Source organism: Acromyrmex echinatior, chromosome 15 (genome assembly GCF_024713525.1).
Source record: "Acromyrmex echinatior isolate Ae372 chromosome 15, ASM2471352v2, whole genome shotgun sequence".
Lineage (NCBI taxonomy): Eukaryota > Metazoa > Arthropoda > Insecta > Hymenoptera > Formicidae > Acromyrmex > Acromyrmex echinatior.
Genome location: NC_141866.1, coordinates 9,526,166 through 9,553,634, shown reverse-complemented (window position 1 = coordinate 9,553,634; position 27,469 = coordinate 9,526,166). Strand labels below are relative to the sequence as shown.

Below are 27,469 nucleotides of genomic sequence, written 5' to 3'. Positions count from 1 at the left end.
AACTGCTTCGGGGTATTATGTGCGGTACGTGACTGATTAAGGATGGACAAATAACTGAACAGCGCGCGCGCTCCGCTGCTTCATTGAATATCTCTTCATTAAGTTGCAACTCGACCGAAGGTTGGCGTAACAATCGGAAGTAAAACTGCGTCCTCGAGATATCGAGCTGTATTCTCTACTGGATGAGGCAAATCTTCGTAATTACAGATGCACGCCGATTTCTTATGTAAATCGAGTTTGACGAACACGACGATCACGGTATTGACGTTACGAATCTTCCGAATTAATCGTCAAGACATTGAATTAAACAATAATTTAACGTTGACAAGTTTGGTCGTTTCGCTGCCAAACTTTCACGTATATATATATATATTTTCATGTTATACATTTTTGGTAATTCAACTTTATAATAATATTCATATGCAAATTTCTTTCAAATATATTTTTCAATTTTATACACTGCGCGCCGATTTGGTTTGCCAGACTTGAAACGCAACCATAAATTGAAGCTGAAAATAACATTATAAATTACATCGATCGTTAATTTAATGATGCAAATAAATATCTTAAAACGCTGCGAAGAACTTATTACGAAAAATATCACCTCAGCCGAGATGTTATTTGCAAATTTGCATATAAATATTATCGAGCAAGATTCGCTTTGAAAATATAAATTCTTCTCTTAATTCATTTTATTCTTGTTTTAAATTTTACTTATAACTGTTTGGTATTCAGATCTTATTCTAGTTCTTGACACGCGTTCGTGGATTGCGAATAATATATCAGATTGGTTCTTCACGACGAAACGGCATCTTCGGAGCCGAGCCGAGCTTTACGAGGACGACTTGAACGCGCGGATTCCTTGGGAATGAACTATTGCGCTTTTAGGGCTCGCAAAACAAGTTTTCTTCGTATAGCTGCTGAAACACGTGCTTCTCAGCCGGCGTACGTTTCTCGGTGCATTCAATGCTACGAGGGCGCGAAACGAAAGGGAATGGGCTCTCTCAATGGGCGCAGTAAAAGCGCCCTTCTCCGCTTCGAAGAAGGCATTCCTGACAGCAAATTCCCCGCGAAAGGTTTCTACCGCGAAAGTCAAGCGTGTATATACATATAGTGAACAACGGCAGTTTATCTTCTACGCGTTATACGTAGCACTTGATAATTGGCGGCGTGATCAAATAAATACCGATTTTCTGCCACGAACAAGCCAAACGGTTTCGCGAGAAAAACTTCTTTTCTTTCTAAAATAACTCTATTTCTATTATTTATCTTTATTAATTCTTATGACGCAAGCAATTACGATGCTATGTACTGTTGAATCACTCTTCAATACTCTTAAAATTTATCATTCCTAATCGATCGGATAATCAGATAGATAATTTTTCTTTTGTATTGTTTGATTTAATGACACGATGATAAATTTTCTGATTGAAGATATAATTAATTTGATTCTTCTGTTTTTGTTTTATTTTTGCGTGTAATTATCTTTTTTTTCTCTTCTTTGCAAAACTTTCTGCAAAATCCTTATTTTTTATCAGAATTGCAAGACCCGGTCTCTTAAAAATTTCTCTCTATGTCTTCTTTGCCAGAAGAAAGTAGTTATTATGATTTTCTTTCTTTTCGAATTCGTACATATCTCACTGTATCATTTCTCTTTTTATGCCGACGTACGTATCGCGTCGGGATCGAGAGAGGAGAAATCTACTTCTGAATGTGGGGACGAGCCCTTTGAAACAGTCCGTTAAGCTCTGACCCGGCAAGGAAATGAAATGGCATTGCAATCGCGATGCTTATTATATGCACAAAGAGAATTTTGAAGAATCTTAAAAGTTTATCGTGAAAATATGAGATAATATTCGTGAGATAACATTGTATTTCGAAGAATTTTACGTAAATCTCTCATTAACTAATAAAACTACGATAAAATATAAAATAAATTTGATTACAGTGCGTGATAAAAATCTTTAAAATATTATATTATTATATTGTACAACAACTGTCATATTTTCAGGGTAAATTTTAAGAGAAAATTCTTTCACATCACGTTGCTCACTTTCATCCAGAAATTATATCAGAGGCTCTTGATACTTTGTAAAAATGTACACACAAAATTAATTATATTCAAATTTTACGATTTTTTATTTTTTAATTTTTATTAAACATTACACGCACAATTTTGCGTTTGCAGTCATATTTATCAAATGAGAACAGGCACATTTTAAAATTGCATTTTGACCTCTTTAATGTTTTGTTACTTCATTAATTTTGTAAATTTTTTTTTGATTTACAGGTATAGAGACATATTTTTAAACATTGAAATTAAGTAAAAAATTTGTATTTATTCTTCAAAGCGAAACTGTCCTTTAACTTGTAAATTCGAGTACTTGAACCGGCTGCCGCTATCCGCTTGGCGATTTTAACTTAACATCCATTAGCGTACCGGAGTAACATTTCTCGTAATAGCGCGAAGTTGAGTAAATATTTCTTTGGACATCGAGTCCGTTATCTCGCGTGCTTGAGATAATGACCGTCGAGTAACGTCGTCCGCTTGGTCTTCTAATTGCTTCTAGATTTCTTAGGATTTCGATCCTCGAGCCACGTCACGTGAAGAGTCACGTCGGATTTTCGAATGCGCGGCACACTCCGATCCGGGGTCCGTTGTACCCGGTTGTCGTCGGATTGTCGTATTCACCGATGGTATACGTAGATGCCGATCGATGAATAGCCATGGTGAAATATTCAACCGCAACGACGTCGCGGTACATCGCCGCGTTCCATGTTAAGAGCGCGCATTATACGGAGTGCTTCGAGGAAACGTGCATCCGCTCTATTCGGTCTTTCCTTTATTAGCAAAGGGCAGGAATGTAGAAGTTGTACAGGTATTCGTATACCGAGCACGCTTACGAATAATCAGAATTTTTCTTAAAATTCACATTTTTCGGATTACTTATTTAAATATCCATAACGATTGTTTAATAATTCATTAGAGCCAATATTGTTATTATTTCATTGAATTTGCAGAAATATAACCCTTAGCATCATAACCTTTAAAAATGAATCGGTGTATTATTAAAAATGAAAAACAGTAAATATTCGCTGTGATTACCTATATCAGTTACAAGTGTGGCACTGAAGTCACTTTTTAAGGTGCCTGATTGCATCAACGTACTTTGACTTTAAACGAGGCTTAAAACTCTCATTTTCTCTCTTTAAAGCCAAAAGAAAGGGAGAGATAGAGAGAGTTTCAAATCTTGTTTAAAATCAAAGTAACGTTGGTGCAACCGGGCCTTATAGAGAACAGTTTTGCAACGATTCTCTGTTATCGGATTTATTTCAGTTAGATAAGTACTAAAATGTGCTACTAAATTAAGCGTTATCGTAATCTTAACAGCTGTTATCATGACCTCGTGTAAATGAGAACCGTCGGTAAATACGGTAAGGGACAGTGGCTCGTAGTAACCTGTCGGTGAATAGTTTCATGCATGCTTCCCATGTGACTCACGCGTAGATACTCATCGTTCACGGGCCCTCGACGACTACCTGCACGCACAATGCGTGGCGAGCTGAACGACGGTTGGTGCGGTACTGCGTTTGAACCACTCGCACCTTATGACTCAACGGAGTCACTAACCTCCCACTGTCGCTCTTTCCTTTTTTGAGCATTCTTTTCTCGCCTTCACCTTTGCAGCTCTACCATCACGATTCCCATCTGATCCTTGCGTAAGCCAGTCGCGATGCGTAATAGAGTGGATAGCGTATATTCACGCTTGTCTCTGTTTAACAGCTGATTCAGGAACGACGCTTAGGATCTAGGAGAATTTCACCACAATCGCGGATCACAGGTGTTGAAAATCACAACAAACAATCAAAGCTTTCGCGAGTGGCCCCGAGAAAGAAATTCCCAGAATATATGTTCGTAGAGTGTCACGTTGCCGACTTGTAATCGGTTCTATGCAATTTATTTATTAGTTTCTCGTCAACTAGTAGATTTTGTGAAAGGTGCTCAGGAGATTACTCAAGGTATTACTATGAATCAGCGGGCAGTGGCGTTACGTTCATGTCTGACGTGGTTAAACGGTTGTGTCAGCACGAAATTCTTGGATATAATTCTGTACGCTTTGACTGGTTCTGTGTACAAAAGCACCAGATACTCGACGCAGGAAGTGAGAAGTCGTAAACCGCGAACCTTGACGGACGATTCATTCGTTGATTCTCTTGATTTATTTTAAATTTTTTAAAATTTTCGAATTGATCTGCCAGTCCAGTTGTCAGTTTAAAAATTCGATTATTTTTATACCTTTTTTACCGAATTTAAATGAAAATGAGGTCTGACTCAATTGGATATCGAAATATGTAATCTGTGTGATGAGTATTGCCACCGATCTCGTTAAAATTTTCATTAACGTATCGAATTAATCCTCCGGGGCTGACGATGGATTTATTGGGTCCATTCAGAGTTATAAATCTCTTTGTCAGAAATAGCAAGTAATTCGATTTTCTTTATATCATCTGCAAATTTTTTTTTATTCTTATTAAAATAAACTCAGGGTTTATTCTTTTTTATGAATTGTTATTTTGGGTTCTTTGAAATTAAGTAGAATTACTTTTAAATAATAATAATAATTTTATTAATGTGCAGTATGGAAAAAAGATTAAGATAAATGAAAGTCTTACAGACCTAATGTCAGTGACTGTACAGATTTTGGCGTCAGCTTCGGAGGGTTAAATTGAATTTATTAGTTCTTATAACATTGAAAACGGCGAAAATTATTCCAGGAAGTTTGACGTCAGCGCTGGTTATACTGCAGCACTGGTGAGAATCGTTAACGACGCACGCAGATGTTCAGGAAGTTTCTTCCGCTGTATTCCTCCGCGATGAGCGAACATCCTTAACGTCCACTAGTAGCAGTGGCGCCAGTGAATGATTGGCATTCATTGATCGGACTCGACTTGGCTCGATGGAGGACACGTTCGTTAGCGGCGTGCGAAAGCTCCTATCCATAGCGCAAGTCCTATCCATCTCGACCGCTCAATGGAATTCCACGGCTATCTATATCGGCATTTTAACGTGCGCGACGTCTCGCGATTTATCGTCTTTATACGTGCGCGACGGAAGGGGCCAGGGAACTCTCGATCGATTCTCAGGGTCGTCGTCGGGCCCCGTTTGCGCTTCCGCGAGGCCGACTCGCTTTTATGACGATCACGTGCGGCACCGAGCTGGACCGAGATCGCGTCGTGAATTCCTGGTCATTTCGATAACGTACACGCATACTTGACTTAAGTGCATTTTTTTTCTCTTCCTTCTTCTTCCACTTCTTCTTGACCTGCGCGCGAGCTCTCCTCTCCTCGCCGACGTTTCAATAGTCGCGCGAGCATTGTATTAAGTTACATGATGCAAGAAGAGGAATTTCGAACGAGAGGAAGTCATATCCGGACACCGGACGACTTAAGTCATTCAATTATTTTTAATGATCACCCTCGTAAATTGCGAAATTCGAATTGTACTCTCTCTCGTTTGCGTCCTCCTTGCTCCTCTCGCGATTACAAACCACCGTACTTCCTCCTTGACTCCCCGACGCCTTTATCTTTCAGCCACGTTTCTCGCATTCGAAATTACACGTAATAACGGCAGGTGAATGAGATTGGTTGAATTGGTTGAAACGAAAAACCCGGAGAAAGTACAACTGTATTGCGAATTGAAGCGTCTGCTCGCTACTGTTTCGCAGAACTCATAAGGCAAATTAAGGAAACGAGAGTGAATCGACTGAATTAGTTTCTCAGTCGTGGAAACTATTCGTTCTCCTTTCAACGGTCATTATTATATTTGCTTATGTCGATAGACTGGTGGTGGTTCGCTGTCGATCGTTGGCGGTTCGCTTTGTCTAGGCACGAGATAGGTGACTGCGGGTGGTTTCCCAGAGCAGCCGACTCTACAAATTACAACTTGTACCGCGGACGCGATTGAACGGCCAATCGCCGGCATTATGTAAATATTTTGCTAGGAAGATGGCAAGATTGAGTCTCTATCAGGTCGAACTGCCCGTCGCAATAATGGAACCGGGAAATTAGCCTCGCACAGAGAGGAAGAAGTAGAGAGGTACACGTAGTCTACCCCGTACTTATTATTTTGATACCCGACGACGCGATCGTTCCGCCGCGCCTACCATTACAGTTAATTCTGTAATAGAAAGAAAATTTCTTGCGCGATACGTAAAGCTCGGCTCGGCGCGGCGCGGCATCGGTCGAAAAATCGCCGGATTATAATACGGCGCGCGATCGTCCGGCGGTCGTCCGGGGTAATTTAATTGAGATAATGCATAATGCATGCGCCTTAAATATTCCGGATTCTTGAGCCGTGCTTACGCGCAATTACTTCTCGCGCGTCTTGCCTTTCGGCGCGCCTGCCTCTCCTGATCGGATAAAACGCACGCGTTGCCAGCGGAGCGACTCGCGTCCGAAGGCCGCGCGCCGACAGGCGAGCTCGAAAGGGATCGGACGAAGTCCGACGTATCTCTGTATACGCCACGATCTGCGCGCGGCAACTCGCGAAATAGTTCTTTCTTTTTTTCTTCCCTGCCGTTGACACAACATCGCAATTGTCGAGGGTGACACTTGAACCATTATACCACGGTTGGGACACGGCGCACAATGCTGCGAAATGATTTGCACTTGAATGCAAGGCTGTTATCCGTTTTTTTTTTCCAGGCCGGATGCGAGGTTCGCCTTACGCCGGATGCCGGCTCTCCGCCATCAGCACGATCGCACATTGCATTTTGTACGTTTCGAAGAAACTTAATTCCCTGCCGGCGGATTCCTGCGCGTCATTTTTTTTCTACCTGCATGATACGTTCCTTTTTTCCCTTTCTTTTTTGTCCTGATATTAAAATTATTATCTGCGGATGGGAAAGAGACTATTATAACTGTCGCAACAATGGTCTGTGATCTCCCCCGACCTATGATGTCTTCTCGCGTAACATCTTGCCAATTTTCAACGTGAGGCGTCTTTCCTTGTCGATTTGCGTGATTTAATGAACGTCTTAAGCACGCTGTCTAGTTAATTCTAGCGCGAGAAGTCAATCGAGCGACTTCGATTATCTCCGAACGAGCGCTGTAATGAGTTTTCCGGTTTGGATAACTCAAGCGGGAATGATAGCCCTGATGATTTACCATCGTTGTTAAAAGAAACTCGGAAGGAATGTCGCCGCAGCGAAGAGACGCGTAGGTGTTCGGCAATAAGGAAGTCAATTCCCAGGCGCGATTTCCACTTGCAGAACGTGGACGTGTCGCAAATTATTCTTGTTATAATTACCTCTTGGGACGCACCTCTCTTCTTTAACTTGGCTATCAGGGATCTTTCCTTTTTTCTTTTTTTTCTTAAAAACTGCTATCTTTTCGTTCGCGTGCAACATCTTCGTGTGGCCCAACGTGTCACGACACTTTGTACCGTTCCCTCGGTGAAACGTATGACACGCACATCAAAGTTGCAAGAATCATTATTCGATTCCTGGAGCGATGCGCTGCCGGGGTATTTTTATCTCATCTCGAAACAGCTTCCTTTCTTCGTCGCGTGCGCGACGAATGCAGTCGGCAATCAGCGACAGCAGTTTGTAACATTTTACGAGATATCGACCTCCACGATCGTCGAGTTCATTAGCTCGCCACGACGCGAGGAGAGGACCAGGACGCTAACTATACTTTCGCGTTTTTTTCTGTATTTTTTTTATTCTTACCCCCCTCGGGAGAGGAGGTAGATTGGTGTTCCTGTAAAGGAACCCTAAGAGTATTTTTTTTTTTTTTTAACGCGTGTTTATGCGCCTCAAGACGGTCTGTGAGGTACTCTAATCCCGCAAAGGGAGCCGACTCTGGCGTCGGCGTGAAAAAGGGAAGAGGGAAAACGGCCGGCAAAGAGCGATTTGCTGGCAGCGTTGTAATTAACGAAGTCATGCTTAGTCGACCCGAGTCAAGGCCGCTCGACGACCGAGCCGAATTCCCGAGACGTGTTCAATAAAAAGCGCAACGGGAGGAGGTGGAGGAGGAGGAGGAGAGAGGAGAGAGGAGAGAGACCCAGAGGTCGCGGGTTGAGTTGTGGTATAACCGAGGCGATGCGTTCGCCACTTCACTAGCCGCCACCATCGGCGCGACGGATAAAATTACGACTTCATTTCAGTCCTAAGGCTTTTTTTTTTCATGGTAATTTGACTCTCGATCTTGGAAAATTACCGCCGTTGTAAATCCGACTCGCTATAGCGTGAATACATTCATTATACTTGATCATAAATAGGTACACAATCGCAGGCGTAAATTCTTTGAACATTCCCGTATATGTCTTATAAATGGAAAATATCACAAATTGATTCTTGCATCTAATTATAGACTAGGTATTGGATCGTAACTTTACCTCGGAAGTCTTGTGTCCATGCTTTAAAACGTTTTATATCCTGATTTGAACGTGCATGCTGTCTAAGTAATATAAAATATCTTTTTTTTCAATTTGAGTTAAAGTTTTCCCGATTGGACCAAAATCCCCATTTTACGGTACTCTGAAGATGACTGTGAGACTGAAGATTCAAGCGTGCTGGGAACATACGACGTTAACAAAGGCTTAATGGCATCAACGGTTCTTACGTTTTGACATGACTCCCTGTCGTGTCAGGGGCTGAATGATTTACTTCGTTGAGAGCCGAACGGAGGAAGTTGATGGAACGATGGTTAATGGAAAATGCATATTGTCCACATTGAACGATGTAACGTAACGCGGGACACTTTGCGCGTTGTGAGGAGGGGAGAAGTCATTGATGCATATCGGTGTGTATACCATGGGATCCATAAAACACCGCCATTCCGGAAGGATAGGGACGAATCACGATTGTTCTATGATTTCAGTATTTATTCGTGATCGGGAGATCGACTCGACGCGATGGCCGGAGAATAGCCGGTACATCGAGAGCATTAGATCGTTGATCCATCGACCACACCTTAGAGAGAGAGACCCGTTCCGTTGTCAGGGTACTTTTGTTACGAGCTCGTCCGTTCATACGTAGGATGGCAAGTTGTGTTTCCGCCAGGTGTTTTTAAACCCTGCCGTTACTATCGATGAAGCGTAATGTCTTTATTCCTGTCGCTCGGGCAAAGACCTAAGAAAACTGGCACGTAATGCAGCTACGTCTAACCAGCTTCGACGGTCAAGCAACTTTCCAGACGTCATAATAATGTTATCATAATAAGTTGCGATCGCTAATCAAATGCGGATGATTCTTCGATTGCAGTCAACTTTGAACGAATGTCTATCGCTTTTAATTTATTATCTATTGATCATATATGTGAGAATTTGCATCTTCTATCATGTCTGCTATCATTATATCATGCTGTAAGCAACTTAGATCTATTAGCATGGAGTAATTAATTCACGGCAAGCTGATGAGGCAGAAATTATGTGGATCTTAGAAGTTTGTAATGATAAATGAAGGTGCCCGTGAAGCAGCTCATTTAAGAATATTAAAGGCAATCGTAGCCGAAAACAAAGTAATTGTAGGTAAGGAAGTCAGAATAATAAGTCAAGATAGTCGAGAAAGTGTGGCAAAAGAGTGCTTTAAGAATTAAACAATTGATAGAAACTTGTAATTTTCAACATGTACAAAAGAAGGAATGATTTGTTGAGAAATTAAAAAATTTAGCATACAAATCGGAAAATAATTTTGTTAGATCGTTAAAGTAATTAGGAAATTCAAGCATTGTTGCAAAAAAGTTTTGACATTTTAGCAATCAGTTTGAAACTACATAACTATCTTAATAGCTCAACAAAATTTTTTTCAGATCTATATTTAAACTTTTAGATATTTCAGCAAGAATGAGAAAAAAATAAAAGACTTTTATGTAGATAAGTAATAAAGATTCTTAAATTTTATTCTCTAAAACGTGTTTCTTGTGAAATCCGGAGTCACAATGCGCTACACATGCCTTTATGTTTTCCATTATAAGATATTAAAACTTTAATATCTTTTTATTAAGGAAAGTGGATAAACGTACAATTTATTTAATAGCATTAACCTTGATAAATATTAATTTGCTACGGCTCACGAACGGCTCCATCAATCTTTTTTAAGCTTACGGCTTGATAATTGGCGAGATTGAGTACATAGTAGTTTCTGCGCGAAGAGATTTTTCGTCGCGAAATCACTGTGCGACGAGCAGCGAGCCGCTTCAAGAGGTCATCACGGGGATCATCTAAAATCGCGGCGGGTCGATCCCCCGATCTCCCCAAAGGGTTGTTCTCTTACAAGTAACAACGACTTGGTGCGATGCCGGCGAAACCGGCCTGACCATGCCGTGATAGAAAGTATCTGGAAATAAATCACTCGACCGAGATGACGAATCGCAAGGTTCTGTCCCATGGCCGAGGCCGGTCGCCACGTACGTCATATGCCATGCGCTATCGCGGGGGCTCATCGAGAAAGAAGCTATCACGGTTAACGGACGCTCGGATCCGTACTCCAACCTCCAAGAATAGAGCGCGCGCGCGCGCGCGCGGCGATTCGCCTCACCTGGAATGCCACCGTCGTGTAAAAAGACCCGCGAGACCGACCGCACGGTCCGCACCTCCGACGTAAGGAAGAATAACTCGGAGCCGCGAGCGTTCTCGGTGATGTCACCGACCGACGTATGCGGTAGACGTGAGTGGTAACGGAGCCGGTTTAAGTGGATTAATTCGTATCTCGCGCAGAAAGGAATTCGCACCAAAGACGAAGAGCAGAAGCCTGATGATCCGTGTTTACGAACAGGGATGGATAAGCGAAGGAATGTACTTTTTCAGAGAGATATGGTAATAGAATCAAAATTAACCATCAGGAGTGACTATCGTACTGACTGAAGTGAAAGCTTAAAGTTTGATATCTTTGCGAATTGCAAATTTATTGGACTATCGTATAATTATGTAATATGTAATTATGATAATAATATCTTTGCTGAGTGTATAATTGGTATGTTTAAATAAAAGAAAGGAAAACGAGGATATAGAATGAAAATTCTTCGATATATTAATTAAATCGTTAATTAATTACATCTTGTGATTGTGATAAGGTTTTATTAATATCACGGTTTGTATTGCGTAAATTATTAGAACAATTTTAAATATTTTAAAGAAGCTAAAAAGATATAAGGAGATTGATAAACCATCATCAAGTTAAATTACCATACAAATCAAGGCAAGAAATTGAGATGAGAGTTAGAGATGGAAAATTCAAGGTCTGCCTTTTTATTTTAATCTTCTGTAGTTAATGATGGATCTCGAATACAATTGTATTTTTGCAAACTTAAATTATTATTATTAAAATAAATATAGGCACCGAGATGTGTGTTGACTGAATATGATTTTTCTTGTTCACTTGAAGAGGTAAACTTAATATTAATTCTTTTTTATACGAGTTATGTTATCTTGGATTCTTGAAATTAATTAGCACCTTTCAGCCTCAACTTAAATTAAACGGGTTTTACTAACATCAGTAAACTTAACATCAGTAAACCTAACATCTGTGTTAAAAATTTTGATATCCGCTTTGAGGAGGGTTGATTACGTTAAAAGTGACATTATTACAAATTATTCCCAATTAACACGATTCACGCGAGTTAATCTAATAAAAATGACGCGCACTCGGAGATGAGAAATTTATTTTTGTCGTTCGCGAGATTTTCTACATTCGTCCGTAACTTTAACGCACATTGCGAACGTAGGATGTTTACGCATCCAGGTTCATCCTGATGCCGACCGGCCAAGGAGAACGTGTGAAAAAGCAGCTTCTCACGTCGTAATATCTCCGGCTATCCTGAATACCGGAAAACGAAGAACGGGAGATTGAATTACCGACCACGATAGAAAGGAGGCTTCGATTCGACGAGTCATTATCGTTCTAGCATTTCTTGACCCGGCGCTTTTGCTCCATCGATAAGGTCGATTCGCGCGGGATGATTCGCGAAATCTGTGTTTCCTCGCCCTCGCGAATCTTGAATCGAGCTATTGTATTACATGAAAAATTGTTTCGAATCATAGATCACGTTCGATCGATTCTTTCCACGAAAGCAAAGCGCAAGAAGGCATTTGTACAAGTGGTTTCGTGATTCCTTGAACTTCGTATTGTTGTTTATAATTATTAATTGTGTTCGAAAGGAAATCGGATGCTGCACGCGCAGACTGAAAAGGGAAAAGAGCAATTCCATCGCTCGCGCATTATCGGTTCTCGAAATTATACGCTTTCGACGATCGACGATCAACGAATTGTGCCTTTAAAGCTGCGAAGGCAGTCTATCGTCTAACGCGTCTAGGTAGTACTAGATAACCCAATTTCTCGAGAACTCGATACCAGACTTTATGCTGATTATGCGCGATTCACGAACTGTGATTTCACGGAGCAAGTAGCCTGTAAGATCGGCAAGAAAGAATCGGTACTTTTCTCGCCAATCGATCGCTTATGATGGCATCAATTTGAATGTGATGTTTCAGGTTCACCGCCTCTCTCTTTTTAGAGAGGTGCTAAAAGATAGGAGGAGAACGGCGAAGCTTTGTGTCGAGGTTTAAAAATTTTAATAGCTGATATAAAAAAATGCAAATAAGAATCGAGCGCGGAAATTAATAATATACGAAAAATTATCATACATTAAATTACATGTGTTTCAGCTCGCTTTGAAGCCATTTTCAAATCACAAATAAATTACATAATTAATTAAATTTAAAGAAAAGGTGCTTTCGAGTACATTTTTAATTTCGCACATCCTCTCCTCGAATTACACATTCGAGTCCTATAACTCTGCACGGTTCTTGCTTAATTACTCCCACGAAAGTTTCCATTGACGATCGGTATGAATCGGCCGGCACGTCCGTTTGATTGCGTTATTAGCGCACTTTCGTTTTTCTTCCGCGCGTGAAAGAAACGCGGCGCACTTTATTAGTCATGGCGTCGCGCATTAAAAAGTCGCGATGAATCTACACGTAGATGTAGGCCGCCGTACTCCAACTGCATGTACGGTCATCGGACCTGCACCGACGAATTTCCGTTAAATTTGCGTCAGACTCGGTCATGCGCCTTGGCCTACAATCGCATTTCGTGGTTTCGAAAGCGACGGTTTCTTTCCTCGATGATCGTAGCATCCGCTACGTATACTAAACGGAAACTGCTAAGCTCACAATGAAAGATAGTTATTTTATCTAATTACGTATAATCGCCATTTTTATTTCGCATCTCTGTCTATCATCCGGGAGGATATAAACAGCTCCGTGTTACAAAATGGTCGTGGTAAAAAAGCGCGAATGAACGTTTCTCGACGGAAGTGAGTGTATTTAGCGCGGAGGGTTTAAAAGCGAGTGTTTTTAGTACTTTTAGTCCTTACTTTTTGAAATACTGAAACGTGTTTATCACCACTTAGCGGACGCGGCAGTCACGCGACTTCTGCATCGTCGCAACGGGTACTCGCATGACTAGCGGTTAGCAAAATGTTTTCAGTTAAAGAGATCAGTCGAAAGAAATTAAAGTACCGCCTGATTCATGCTGGATGATGTAATTACGCCTTCGTTTTTTGCCTCGGAAGCAATGAGTCGAGTGCGCCGGATGCACAGAACTTGAATCGGTTATTTCAGAAATTTTAATAAGTCAATTTTTGTTGAAATTGAGACATGGATTCAGAATCAAGAAAGGTAGACAGACACAATTTGCTCTTAAAATCACATTAATCAAACATATTCCTTTCTTACGTACTAGATCTACAGAACTGTCATTCACAATGAGAAACAGTGATGTCATCATGATGATTTATATTTTCCTTATATTATAATCTGTAAAAATACTTCATAATTTGTCGTAACTTCAGGTTACGAGTTTGTCTTTTTATAAATTGTCTAAATCTTTCAACATAAACATCTTTTTTTAAACTACAACGGTTATTTTATGATATCTTTAGAAGTCTGCCATTACATTTACAGAGTTTCCTAATTAAAAATACTACGTTATATGTACAAAAGTGCTCATTTACTTAAAAAAAAGAAAAAAAATATGAGTCAATATTTCCAAAATTAATTTTCGCTTTAAAAATTAGTTTTAAAAGTGATATATTTCATATAATGTATAAGATAATGTGGCATTTTTTTTCATATTTTTAATTATTTTTAATATAACAGTTACAAAAACTAGAACGTTTTTTTTCAATTTTTCGAAAGTTAGATTTGTTTTATTTATAGGATCTCTGAAATAAAAACTGATTCACTTGGAGAATCATCGTCGCGTTTACTCTCACTGTGAATTACTTTGTGCTCACACATATCTCAGTCATCCGAGCGAAATGTTGAATTTGTGCATCACAGAAAAGTCTGATGGTTATTCCGGTGTAGCGCAGATATCTGGGCTCTCTCAGCGCATACCTTCGGCATTTCTGCCGCAAACGACGGTGTACATATAACGTTCCCATCGCGATTTCGTATCCGTCTCGCACGTATAGAAGAAATAAATTCTCGCAAAGAAATCCACGCCGAAAGGTGCACGCCATTACCTCCGCCTTGTCTTGGTAGTTCGCCAACGGGGTTAGTGGGATTTGAGATTTTCGATAGCTCCATCCTACGTCTGCCGTCGTCTGAACTCTCGCGTGAACGCACTCACGCACGCACGCACGCAAGCACGCATGCACGCATAAGTCTCTCGAGGAATGCACGCACGCGAGCGACACGTAGATACATTATCCATGTATCTTTGAATCTTGCAACTCTGACGCTTACATTACTCCGGCATGAGAAATTTAGTAGAGAACTGATATTGCAATCGTTAATGTGGGTACGTAATTTGGTGGCGAAGCTAAGTAATACATGGTTTATTCTCGTTGGAATTATTTTGTACAAATCTACTTTCTCTCTCTCTCTGTGTTACAATCTAATCTACAAAAAGATACCACGGAGACTACAGCGATAATGCATTATCGTTATTATCATCCAAGATTGCCAAGATCGCGATTGTACTTCGTGCATACGAAAAATGAAAAGTTACAAACGAGTTTTCTCCGGACTGCCTCCGACTCCCTTCGTCTTGTTCTGATGTAATTTCGGTGGGTGTTAATTTATGCCAACCGCAGGTCCGCACAAGGTCGATCTCCGTTTGGCTCTTCGTTCTCGAGAGAGTCGAGATTCGCGCGGCTCGAATCTTTGTTTAAGATTAACGGTCCGTTGGTGTAATAAATCAGGCACGCATTGTTCGATCGTGTCTGGCCATATTCGGGAAGCTACAACGACGACGACGACGACGCATCCACAAATGAGCCTTACGTAATCACGTCGGTTGTTTAACCCCTAAAATGCCTCCTGTTGCCAATTGGCAGGCCTTGGTCGCAGCCTTGCCGGTCACGGCGGTTCGATAACTCGCCGCAAATCGAAGAAATCACCGACGAGAGTTAGCGATATTGTCAATCTGTCATGCCTGTCTGCGCTTGCACCCAACATTTCATTACATATTTGCGGTATTGGCGATGGTAATAATACGTTGCGCGAAACTTGATATCCTTGGACAGAATTCCTTTATAATTCGTTTGAGGAGAGTGGGAATAATTGAAAGAACGCGCTTGATCTGAGTATCAATCGCATTGAATTAGGATTAAGCCAAGTACAACGCTTCTTTCACTTTGTGCACGCAACACTGATTTTTTTTTCTTTTTAGCGTGTAGGACAAGTATGTCGCGTATTTCTGCGTTTTTCTAAATATTTATACGGGCGATAGATTTAACTTGTTAACGATGAACCACTACCAAAGTATGTATGTTTGTGTATTTTGTGTGAATAATGTATATTTTTTTTTATCAATTACTATTATTGTATTTATCTTTGCATCCATGTATGCTTGCATTCCTTTTAACATAAAATTGTCCGCTTTGGATTTAAAGATATCTAGTCGCATTAATCATATCAAACCTCTGCTGTCAGCAAGCTTAATTTTTTCTTTTGTTTTATCACATCAACGGAAATGTTGTTGAAGCGGGAATGATGCAACGTCTCAGTTTTCAGCGATTCATGTAATTCGATAAATATTTATAGTACCTTCCACAATAGTTTTGCATTCTGTTAAATTTATATGAAATATTGCACGCGACATGTGACATTCAGCGCATTCCGGCCGAATTATAATGTCAATTTAATATATAACGTTTAACGTTTTCTGACAAGATTGCCATGTATTACGAAGCGACGCGCGACGTGTCAAAAATTTACCATCGGTAAATAAGTTTATAACCGAGATTAGCGGTATTTTGCATTCCTAAGAATTTGTACTACTAATCATTAGGCTCTTGGCTACTTTGTTGCCGGTTTGTCGCCAATATTATCGAGGCCAATTTACTTGAGTCTTCTTGGCACTGCCAGATTCACTTTTCTCGCCTCATTTCTTCGCGTTCCGCGTGATCGAAGTCAGTCACCTCGATCATGCTGCGCCAATTGGCAGCCAACCTGAACATAACAAAGACTTAAGTTTGTATACGCATCACTACGTAACACTAGAGGAAGGACGAGAGAGAGAGAGAGAGAGAGAGAGAGAAGAAATAAATAAATATATATTAATATTCTAGAGCAAGAACATAAAAGAATAACAAGTAGAAAAAATAGAAAAGAAAAACAGTACTAAATACTTTAGTATTAAATAATACAAAATAAAGCTAAATAATAATATCTACTGATATAAAAATACAGAAATGAAAATAATAAAGATAAAAGAATTACTTATGAACGAAAGAGTTGAAGAGATATTAGAAAAATTGTGAGCGTAAAGAGGGAGAGAGGGAGGGAGAGAGAGAGAGAGAGAGAGAGAGAGAGAAGTCCGGGAAATCATGGAAAGATCATCGCATTGTGACTTTTCGTACCGTTATTTTCGAGGTTGCTCGCGTTACACCTAAGAAAGTTCAAGTGCCTCTTGGTAAGAAACGTTCTGGAAGACCGGTATAATAAAATGCGGGAACATGACGGCGGAGCGATTGTGTGCGTATACTTATATGCTTGCAAAAACTAGTAATACCGTTTACGTGCTTGTAACGCGCGCTCGATTCAACAAGATCGGACAATGTCGCTCGTATGATTGTCGCGACCGAAACAGTTTGCGACAACTCGCGAAATGAGGAGTGTGTTTCTCGGTCTCGAATTGCGAATTGCGAGAACAGAGAAAGCCGAACGTCTTCAAATTATAGCTGCTAAAGATAATTCCGTGCCGGACTGCGGACGATTCGAGACACACGCACGTGTGACTCACGCACAGCTTGATTTGGTTTTCACGCAGGAGGAGGATCACGCGGGATGCGCCTTCTCAATTTAACGTAACATCTTCCTCGGCTAATCATGATTCATCGGTACCGTTTACGGAACACGTGATGACGGAGATTATGGAGATTCCTAATAAAGCCGCCTTTTCGCCTTTTAGTTAGGTCTTAATCGAGAGAGACAGCGAAAATGTTGATTACCTCCGCGACGCGTACTTGGACTGCAACGTCCTACACGCGCCGATGAGATTCCGAGGTAAAAGAACGAACGGTGCTATAAATATCTGCAGGCGTAACATTTCCTTTCCTCTGCCTGCGTCGGGAGTCGAGAGTCAACAGTCGCTCATCTCCGTTCCGAGACGCGTACCTCGACGACGATGCACAAGTTATTCATTACCAAGTGCCGGACGACATTTGCGCCATTTGCGGTCCGGAAGAACCGGATCGAAAGGGATCCTCTTCGTTTTTTCGTAGTTGATACTTGCTTTTCGGCATTCGCGGCCCCACCCCACCCCACCCCACCCCACCGACGATGCACCGATGCATCGATTTTTGCTCTTTGCGAACCGGGTCAGCAAACTGTGGCGGCCGCCGAAGGACGTCGAGGGTGTTCTCTCCTCCTCTCTCTTCCCTTCTTGCACCTCCTCGTCTTCCTCATTTCTATGCTTCTTTTTTCTTCTTTGTGCACAGGATTTGGAAGTCGATGTCCGCTCGCTCCCTCGTTCTCGCTCGTTCGTGAGCGGCATTAATCTCGAGGGCGATAAAAACGTCCGATTATTGGCATTCGCTTGGCATTTCCGCGCCTAAATCGGGAGAGCCGACTATACAATCTCCGACGACATTAAAATAACGACCGCGAGCGCGATCGACTCGCTTTTGTAATTTGAATTTCTTCAACGTTATCGCCGATTCGTTTAACCACTTAACGATCGTCTTTTTAACGTGGTGGTTACACGAGAATAATTCCTGAACGATCGGTTCGCACACTACTCGTAAACAGACTATTCCTCGTGATTTTATGAAGCATTAAGAAATAAGAATTTTAATTTACTATTATCGGAATAACATCAGAGTAGTTAAATGTAATCTACACTGAAAAAAAAGTCTCGTTGCATTAATCAAAGATTACTTCTGGTAGATTCAGCCAGAAAGGTATAAATCAGATATTCATGTTATGTATGTATTGTATTTAACGTTTTCTATATTTTATTGGCATAAACTTAAAAGAAAGCAAAGAAATGAGAAAAGAAAAAAATTATATAGAGGAAAATAACGGAATCTTTTTTTAGATCTTACGAAAGAAGACTTTTCCAGTATTTGAAACTTATTGTATGTTAATCTATATAAATACATTTAGAATTCTATTATATTGGGTCATCTAAAAACCGCGGATACTTTTTAGATGACCCAATATAAAAAAGTAGGTAATAAAGAAAGATGTAAAACGTAAAATATCAAGTTTGATATAAGCGTTATAACCTTGTTTATTTCCTACGATGGTTTCGTTGATGGTTTCACTGCGCTTATTAGGCTAAGATTTTGAAGAGAGCTGATTGGACCAGGCCATATTTCAATCGACAGCAGGAAATCGTCAGTCGAGTGAAGATGAACGATTGTCGGATCGGCGGTTAAAACGCAATTATTTTCGACGTTCACATTCATGACTCCTCGCGATTCCTTATTTGCTATCGGATAATTAATCGACCTCAGGATTGTTAGGGAAATCTGGGAAAATCGGGGAAAAGTCAGGGAAATTATTATCAAGGAATTTATTAATGTAACATAAGGTAAAATTAAATTATTGTAAAATTCTAAGTTTAACTTGCTTCTTTAAAAATTATGAAACAGAATTTTTTCAATTTTTTAAAGAAGCAACGCAAATATTTGTTTATTTTTAATTTTGCAACGAGCAATTTGCGGAAAACCATTGACAGACGTTGTCAAAAAGAAAAAACTTAACTTTGCAAAAGTCAAAATATGTATGTATTAATGAACATTTCGTAAATCATAATTAAAATTAATTAAATTTAATTAAAATGATAATTAGAACATACAGTGTTTTAATGAAATGATTAATGCCCGTATTAGTCCTTGTACATATTTAAGGTTTCTTTAAATTTATCCTTAGATATTCTACGAATTGTTTTATTGGCTACTGAGCATCTAAAGATAAATTTGAGGAAGCCTTGAATATAAAATCTGACTACGAATACGGACAAAAATCTCAATAAGCAATATGCTAAATAAAGATATATGTATATATATATATTACGTTTCCTGTAATTTATTTGTTTTTTAACTCATAACGTATCAGTATTATGTTCCATTTGACATTTGCAACACACTGCAAGTATTATTATTAATATTTGCAACTTGTTCTTTAAGGTAAATAATTCTTTGAATATAAATATTTTTTTATTGTACTGTTTATAAAATAAAATATTTTAATATTTTTCTATGTTTTTATTCAAAGAATCTTTCAGGTTTTGGTCAGAGAATTTTTCCAAAAAGTGACAGGGAAAATCAGGAAAAGTGAAGGAAATTTTTTTTTCTTTTTCGCTAACAACTCTGAACCTATTTCCGTAAAGACAAATTTCTTTAATGATCTCGAAACGATTTTGACTATTAAGCAGTCACGACACGTATGTTTTGCGCAAGAAATTGCTTTAGCTCCTAAATAATGAAGATGTTATAATGATAATTACGATAGGCAAAAAGTGTAAGTACTATCAATATCAGACTTTACGCCGAAATTATATAGACATAATTGCTGCGAAGTTATATAAAAATGAAAACATGTTTATTTCCTTTAGATTTTCAGTCTTCAATACAAATGATTAATGTTGTAGGTTTATATTTACACGTCAAATATGCGTATTCATCGATAAAAGTAAAATATGAATACGTACTGTAATGTTGTATGATTAATACAGTACGATTGCAATGAAAAATAAATTCAATAAATGTTTAATTTAGAGTTTTTTTACACAATGACGTGTGACACGAACGTGACATGATAATTTGTATTTATAATAATCATTTACGTAGCAAGGCATAGTTTTTAATTGAGGCTTGCGAATGAAAATGCAGCCAAGTGAATAGGCTAAATATATCTGTTGTGATTTTCTGAAGATTCGATTCCTCGAAATCGAGAGTGCGTGCGACAGACGTGATCGGAAACGTGGGAAACGAGGAATTTCATGGAGTGCTTATCGGCAATTCTCGAGAAGAGCACGTAACGAAATAATGCGCATCGGCACGCGACGATAAGACACGAGTCGTCACGGACGCGCAAACGAATGCGAATTCGCAATACCTTTATTTACTTTTCGGAATGCATCGGGAATAAAAGGATCGATACAAAATACAGCTCGCTATTTTCTCATTTGTATCCCGGGGATACGAGTATTTTAAGAGTATTTAGCATACAAATGAAGGAACATTTATTTTTCTTACAACTTGTAAAATTAACATAAGGTTTTTCTCGAAGAGAGAGAGGAAGGCAGACCATGTGGCATTCCATGTATTGCATTTCTGCAAGAACAGCGATACAAATCGAAATTTTTCATATTTTGTATTCTGTATGAATTCTAAGTACGTCAGCTCCTTCAATTAGTGAAACAAACATTCAAGAGTGCCATCAGAAAGCGAAATAAATTGAATTGAAATAAAAAAGGAATTTAAAATGAGAGAAGGAAAAAACAAAAATTTGGGAGGTGTCTAATATAAAACTATAAGAATTAACCTTCCGCCACTTGAAAGTTTTTTTTACCACTACCGTAAATTAATTTCAAAATGTACAATTTTTCCTCCCCTTTTCTAAACGATTTTATATTTTTCATTCGTATCACTTTTCTTGCTGGAGCGCGATATATGCGATATATAATTTTTTTGGTCAAAAGAATCTAAATATTTTCTTGCACCGGGGAAGAAATTCTCGAGCGTGGGCAATCCTCGGCACGAAGTGACTCGGGCTACCGCGACGCGTTCACTCGGCGCGTTCTCACACGCGGGAGGATTTTTATCGGGTGGCCGAGCATAACTAAACTTTCACGCGAATCACCAGCGTAGAGTCTCTCGAGCCGAGTCTCGTCGAGGTGCGCGCGGCCTTTATCGTTGAGCGAGCGAGCGTACGACCGAGAGAGCCGGCCTCCTTCGCTCCGAGCGCGAGGCACTACGTATGATATTTAACCTTCTCCGTGAACGCCCCGCGCTTGCAAAACAGGCCCGTTCTCGTTTCCCCCGGCTTCATTTTCCTCCTTTTCTCGTCTAAGATCCTTTGCTCGGTCATGCGCCGGGTGAACGACTCTCTCTCGAGCGCGCGCGCGAGCTAGCGAGCGAGCACGGATCGGCGTTACGATCGAATTAGCCCTTTGTGTATCCCAAGTCGTATTATCCGACTGGCGCAAAGAAGCACCATGCGATTTCTTGTCGCGATTTAGGACTCCCTACGCGGAGAGAAAGTCGGCTTAATAATCCTTTAATGCTATTTCTTTGTGATTTTACAGATATCCTTCGGTTCTGTTAATTTTAACATATTTATTTTATATTCGCGTGATACTTGGTGATAAAGTCGCGTTAAAGTTGTTTAACGATTATATCCATGTAAACACTTAAGCATCGTTTTACATTTCGCCGCTGTGCAAACAACGAGTTCTCTTCCAGGTGGTAGTTAGGCTAGCTGCACCATTTGCAAACCAAATAGAAGCAAATAGAAGGGGTCAAGGAGCGGATGTTGAATTTCTCGGACGGAAGCTTTATCGCTCTTATGGCCGCGGAATAGCGTCAACGGGATAGCGGAAAATTACTCTTCCACAGCATCCACAGCATCCACTTTACAAGGGGAATTTCATGGAATGTTAAGGAATGGAATGTTATACAATCGTCATATAATCAGTTCTAATATAGCGTAGAAAACACACGGAAACAAAGGATTGTAGCGAAGAAACGATTATCTAATATTAAACCGCGATTTCGAATTTCTCTTGCTGTATTTCTAATAATATCGCGATTAAAATGATACTAGAGGTAGTTTACGTAATTCCGTATTTTTTGTCTGACAAATGACGCAAATTACAAATCGTAGTTATATCTAAGTATTGATTTAGAGCTGTTCAAAATCTGTAACACACTAAAAATTCAGTGTGTATAATAAGTGTCTTCTTTTATGTGCGTGAGTCAATTTTGCATGCAAAAATATCAGTACTACACGTATAAATATGTAAATTTATTTTTGTGTGTGCAGTATAGTGTATTATGTTTACTTGTAAAATTAAATCACACATATTTGAAGGCACACACTTGGATTTGTAGTGCAGTTACTAATGTTGAATCTGTAAGATCTATTTACTTTATTTAAGTATCTAAGACTATTTATTTATTTATTTGAACGGCATTTATTAATTTCAAGGAATCAAAATGATGTAAAAAGAATGAACATTAATTATATTTTAATAAGAATAATCCAATTTATAGAATACATAGAGAAGATTGAATTGTTTGACATTTTTTACAAAGAGATTTCTTAAGATTAATTAAGTGGGAGTCCATCAACTCCGAAGGGTTAGAAATAGTTCCAGAAATGTATCTCGATAATTTTCTGCGCCAGCTTGTTGTAGTTAACGTAACACGATGTGGAATAGAGCCTGGTTCCACGTCTAACGTGCGCGCACACGCTTCGCAGCAGCCAGTCCTTCTTAGCGGGGAGGACTTTTATCATTTTTACCCGATCAGCCGCATTCCGCAGGCGAGTCCAAGCCGCTTCATACGGGGAGACTCTTTGCGGTTGGCGCAGCGGAACTTATCTCGACGTGGCCGGATAACCGCGAATGTTACGACATCGCACACGTGATATTCCCACCCCCCGCGTTCGGGAGGGAGATGACGGGCGATCACTCGTGTGTAATCAACAACGCTAACGAGGTACGACCTTGCTTCGGTGTATATCACCGATGATCTGCGCCTAACGTGACACGGACTAGATGATCTCATGCGTCAGTTGGATTTTTCTGTGCTGTCTTTTTCTGTGCGCGATTTTTCTCGAAGTTTATACCTCTCGAGTTAAAAGTTGTCTAAGTTGGACGATTAAATAATTTTGCAAATATTATTGAAGACCTTGGGATCTTGGTTTAGTTTTTTCGACTTTCAAAGACGTTTGTTCGTATCTCGGATTTTTCCATGCAGTAATGCTTTTACAATTTTACTCGAGCCAGTCAAGAGCTTTCTAAGCTCTGCATTCAATAAAACGTTTTCTCTAAACGGCCGGTGATATTCACTCCAAAGAATTTAGAGGGTTCGACAATAATTTTGCTAACGAAGAATCTTGATCTTGATTTAATTTTTTTCGAGATTTTTTTCGCGAGTAATGTCTGAAAGAATCTTTAAACCGTGGAATGCGAACCTTGGAAGCGCGATATAAGTCGGGTCAGAGATGTCATTGCCGGTGCGACCTCGGGGAGAAGACGTTTCTCTGTGTTTACGGGAAGTTGCCTTTTCCTGAGCGTGCGCTTGGAACTTGATCACAAAGAGACGATATTGCGTGAGTCAAGGATTTCGCGAAAGCACGCACTCTCGTTGCGAAAGCTACTCTATGCAGATTCCACCTCGTACGCGACCCTGAAGTGGTGCGCGGCATCCAAATGCCTGCTTAAGAGAGCTCGTCTTCTTCGTCCATTCCTTTGTTCGAGCGTGACATCCATGAAGAATCGGAAGCTGGAAGGAGGGGTTTAAGGCCAAAGGTCAAGCGCTGCGCGCGGAAAACGAGCTTGCCTATAAAATTACCATTCCGGTACTATTCGACATTCCCCTATCGACCGCCTTGTCTTCTCATCTCTCTACGAGAGCGGTTTTATTTATTTAACTGCGATTCTCGAGCGATTCCCGCGAGGGAATGAGACGATATAAGAGGATCACAGATCAATCGCGCGATCACGACTCCAAGATTTTTCCCCAAGTCGGTCTCGACGTCGCTCATGTGCGTTTGAAACTCTCTCGTAATATATTATAATAATATCTCTCTGATATACCACGGAATTAGAATATTGAGAAAATTATATAGTTTCGCCATGGTTACTTAAGTTTTATAATTTTACTATAATCTATCTAATAACTATTTTCGTAAAGTTATTTACTACAGAATTATGTAAAGTTATTGCATCGATGATAACGTCTTTGTAAATTGCCATCTGTGCCATTTGTAGCGAAAAGGGTTAAGTGGAACTTTGTCCAGATCATATTACAATGTAACGATCATGTGACTTCATCTCATCAGTTCGTCGCGGGACTGACTCCTTGGTTGTTTCATCACAGCAATAAAAATAAATAAAAGTAATCGATCCGTTTCATTGATGTCACGATCGCGTGACTATGTGCCAAACCGGCTCTTTACATGATAGGAACGTGTAACTTTAATCGCGAGGTATACTCGCGTCAGCTGTAATTACAGTAAAAGGAATAGAGATAACTATATGAGTTTAATATAACATTCCAATAATTCTTCATTATCACTGTATGTGATCGATGATATTTAATAGGAAAATACGAGTGACAGCCCAATTATCGGACCGTTACAGAGTCAACATTAATTCCGCGCTGTATTCCACAGTACGTTATGCGGTAGTTGTTAAAGAAAATAATAAAGTGCGATTTGTCGTTTTTAGCGAATAAATTATTATAAAACGCAAAGAAAGAGAACGAAGCTTTACAGCTCTGTAGTATATAAGTGATTCGAGAAAGAGAGAGAAAGAGAGTTTATAACGTCAATTATATTATTTATTAAGTACAAGAGTCATCATTAGTTTGTCATTTAGTATTATTTAATTTTCCAACTTGACGACATTCTCTGGTAACAATTCTCAATACGTTTAGTATAGTCGTTCTATTAGGCAGTCCTTTAACGACGTCACGTAATAGGTTACTATAATATACCGCTGTAACGTTCAATTACGTTCAATTACGTCCAATTATGTATTCGTGAGCATCGTAAAAGATCATGGCTTTGCCATGAGGCACCATCAATCGAATAGTGACACGCGCACACCGACACGTCCGTTGTCGCGTGGAAGGAGACAAAACAACCGCTACGCGACACCCGACGTACTTTTTCTCAGTGTAGATCCTGGCGAGCCGCAAACCAAGTGCGTGCGTGCGTGCGTGCGTGCGTTGCGTAACGCGGCACGCACGTCGCAGTCTTGCGACACAATGGCGCTAACGAGCGATGATCGATCCACGGGGGCTTTTGTAAGTATCCGCTTGATTCGCGGCAACGCATTTAACTCGCCAGTCGTCATTCTCAGTCTCGACGAGGCTTTTCCCATTCGATTCCGACGGAACCACGCTCGTGTGTCCGATCGTAACGACGAGGAAGCGCGGTGAAACGATTCTTGACCGTCCAATGTTGGCGCGTTTTAATGCCCGAGCCTAGGCTGTCGCGGAAATAGAGAATAGTCATTGTTGCGGACGTTTATGGTGGTGTACCGTTTCCGTGGTGTACCGTGCGCGAATAAATCGCTTGGGCTGAAATACTCCTCTGCATCTGATTTGAATTTTTCAGTCAAAGAGAATTGTTGCGACTGAATAGAATATCCGTATCGTGAAAAATCAGAGTAACGTTTCCTCTCACACGAGACGCGCGGCGAGATTTACGCGTCGAGCATCTCTTCCCGCTTTCGCGCCGTAACGGCCTCCTCGCGCCTACTGAAACAGGTCCTCCGCCGCGTCGTATGTATCTCGGGAATAGATCTCACGAGTATTAACCTGGGACGAGATGTGAGTTCTGTTTTTTTTTATTTCTGCACTAGATTCCGCTAAAACTGTCCATTTCATCAAATATTAAACATATATCTTGGCTGACAAACATATACACTGGCTATTTCACTTTACTAATTTTCAAAGTGTACCCTACTCTTTAAATTTTTGGGAGTGAAAAATCACTCCAAGTGAGAATCAATTTTCAATCTCTGCAAAGAGTGAATAATTTCATTTCTCCGAAAGCAGAGGTTGAAGATAAATGTTAAGTCTAGCCTCCCCTACATTCAATCTTGACGAAATTAGGCTCATTTCACGTGTTTTCGCACAGAACGAACGAATGCGGCAGAGAAAAGTTGTGCTTCGCGAAATTAATCATTAAAGTTGACCTAGGAAATTCACTCTTGCCAGACTGGCGCAACTATCACTTTTCTTGGAGTGAAATTTCACTCTGAAAAATTTAGAGTATACTTCAGCCATAGGAAAAACAGACCTATGATGTCAGGATCGGTAAACGGACGCGACGTATGCTCGGTCATGTTGCTCGTAAATTCGCGCGCGTCCCCAAGTCCGAGTACACGAGGTCTTCCCCGATTAGAAAGGTCTCTCGCGCGTTGCGGGACAACTCTTGCACGTCGCAGCTTGCTGCGTTCCCGCGAGCACGACGAGCACGACGTGCACGTGTGCCAGTAATAATACGCGACCACGAAGAGGTCACGACGCCGTCACACGTCATCGAGATGACACAAAGGACACCTCGCTACCTTCCTGCTCTCCCGCCAGCTTACAGTCTACAGAGATCGAGAGCCGCGATCTTATTCGCACTGATCTACTCTGAAATTCCATTCGCGTCTGAGACTTAAAGGTATTTCGTTTGTTAAAGAGAAAATTTATTACGATTTGTGAGATAATCGTCACTTCGAACGCCTCCGATAGAACGAATCGAAAATAAAAGGCCATTATAATTATCAAGTCCATATTCATTATACGTTTAGTACTTTCAACATCGATTCGTACCTGGGTAATTACGCCGTGCTAGCCGCCATTGCCCCAACGATATGCAATTAATCTCCCGTCAAAACCAGTCTTGTAGAACAGCTAGGCTCAAGTATCTTACTTTCTACACGCTCGCACAGCTACCTGCAGTAAAATTAGATACATTATCTTCCGTGTATTTTTCGAACTTCCAGTTTCAGAAAACAACACGATACATTCGACACTACGTGTCGTCCGCGAATAACTACGTAATAAGTAAGGCGACGTGTCACTTATGCAAATGTCAGTCTTTTCCTAAGCAGCAGCGTGTGATATTATCCATTAAATATGCAAATAAAATGAAAGATTTCAAGTACCGGAAATAGTTGAAAATAAGATAAAAAAGTGACGTAATATACAACTCTGGATTACCGATCGTTAGTTTTTTATTCTCACATCTTCGTGAGGATGTCTCTTTGCGTTAATA

At 40.2% G+C, this 27,469-nt stretch overlaps 1 protein-coding gene across 2 annotated transcripts in view; it reads left to right on the top strand.

The window, feature by feature from the left end:
* Window positions 1-27,469, top strand: part of LOC105145636 (uncharacterized) — a 120,438-nt gene that overhangs the window by 45,731 nt on the left and 47,238 nt on the right. The window contains exon 1 of one of the 2 annotated variants that reach the window (XM_087414177.1): window positions 6,661-25,500. The exons of the other annotated variant lie outside the window; for it this stretch is intronic. Coding sequence (XP_087270303.1) covers window positions 25,478-25,500 — 23 coding nt within the window. The 5' untranslated portion in view covers window positions 6,661-25,477. Of the gene's footprint in view, window positions 1-6,660; window positions 25,501-27,469 lie in introns of those variants that run through there. 2 annotated transcript variants of the gene reach the window in all.